General features: G+C 27.2%; 1 protein-coding gene across 1 annotated transcript in view; it reads right to left on the reverse strand.

The window, feature by feature from the left end:
- Hdc (histidine decarboxylase) overlaps window positions 1-1,701 on the reverse strand; it is a gene marked incomplete in the record, with an annotated part of 86,263 nt that overhangs the window by 7,782 nt on the left and 76,780 nt on the right. Inside the window, 1 exon segment of the mRNA XM_067051467.1 lies at window positions 521-691. Coding sequence (XP_066907568.1) covers window positions 521-691 — 171 coding nt within the window.

Consider the following 1,701-nt stretch of genomic DNA (forward strand, 5'->3'; position numbering starts at 1 on the left):
TATCATTGTGTATAAGAGTTGTAGTAAATGGAAAGTTTACAGAATTTGTAAAATAGTTTGTGGTTAGTAGTCAAATAGATGGTAGTGTTTTTCAAGATAATTCTTTTAAAAACAAAAACTGAATTTTTTAAAGTTGTCAAACTTTAAATTTTGTTTTTCTGACATTTGTTTTCTGATGTTAAAGGATTGGACACCTTTTTTTTTTTTGCTCCCTGTGGCCTTCAAATACATCCATAAAAAATATTTCATCATAAAAATAATAATTATTATGTAAGATTTTAAAATTGTTAGGAGTATCTATATGGCCTGGTTTCAATATTTCACTAACATTAGACTAGGATAAATTTTAGAATAATAGAAAATAATATCCTATTGAAATCCTAAAGCTGAAACTGAGCACTAAAACGCCAATGCTATAATTTGATAAGTTTTAAAATAAATTATTCACAAAAAAGATATTGAATTTTTTTATGTTTCAAATTATAGGGGAAAAAAATAATAAAGAAATATGATAACTTACCTGGACTACCTTTGCAGATATTTGCCAGGAATGACCAACCTTTCAACCACTCTGGGTAAGAACTTTCTGAATCGTAAACTGCAGCAAAACTGGCATTGACGATTTTGGGCGACATCGGTGAGTTAGCTAGAAGTAAGCTCGATCCAAACAGCTCATTTCTTTCTTTAGTTTCTGTACATCATTAAAAAAAAAGAAAATACATATATGTGTTTCATCTTTTTTATTTTTACATTTCAAAACTGGTTTCTTTAGTTATATTTTTAGTGATTATTTATAAAACAATGGAACATTTACTATATTTGTTTTTCAATAATTTTCTAATCAACCAACAAACATTAATTGTAATTTCTGTTTACCAGTATCAAAATATTTTTAGAAAATTCGTACATGATAAAAATACCATATTTACTGCACTCATCAAAGCTTTGCACCACTTCTTCTTTCCATAATAGCGGTAAGTCACAGCAAAGGCTCATTTTTTATCTCAACAGTACAACATTAGGGGATAATAAACATTGAGAAGCTTCAGGATTATACTTTGTAATCTAACTTCTCGAATTCCTACCTTTTAGAGTTCAGGAAATAACATAGGTGTTACAAAACCTTTTTTGATGTGTGTATTTAACAAAAATATTTCTACTGGAAGATCGCTAATTGACCATGTGTAATAAATGGAAGATGGTCAGGGTGCGGTCAAATAAAAACTCAAATAGTTATTAAACTATTTATATTGAGCCAATGTTTCAGGGCTAAAAAAGATAAAAACATTTAAATGATGTAAACATAAGTAAAAAAAGTAAATGAAAAATCAAATGGGTATACAATGAAACATAAAAATTAAATAAGAATAATAAAAGGTTATAGATAATAAATGAAAACAGAAATAATAGCTGATAAAAAGAAAAAATATATAAAAGGAAGTACAAACTAAAAGATGGAAAAAGGGGGGATAAGAATAAAATCAAGAATAAAGGAAGAAGATGAACGACAGAAAACGTATCTTTTAGACAAAAGTCAGAGCCAGAGTGAACAGATGTATTGGGAGGAGTGGGGATTGGCATTTAAAGTACCTTACATTTGAAAATAATTTAAAAGTAAACAGTAAAGAAAATTTTAAAATTAGGTAAACATTAAATGATAATATACATAATAGGGGAGAAGAAATTATATATTGAAAAAAA

Source organism: Halyomorpha halys, unplaced genomic scaffold (genome assembly GCF_000696795.3).
Source record: "Halyomorpha halys isolate HHAL.00 unplaced genomic scaffold, Hhal_1.1 Scaffold255.1, whole genome shotgun sequence".
Lineage (NCBI taxonomy): Eukaryota > Metazoa > Arthropoda > Insecta > Hemiptera > Pentatomidae > Halyomorpha > Halyomorpha halys.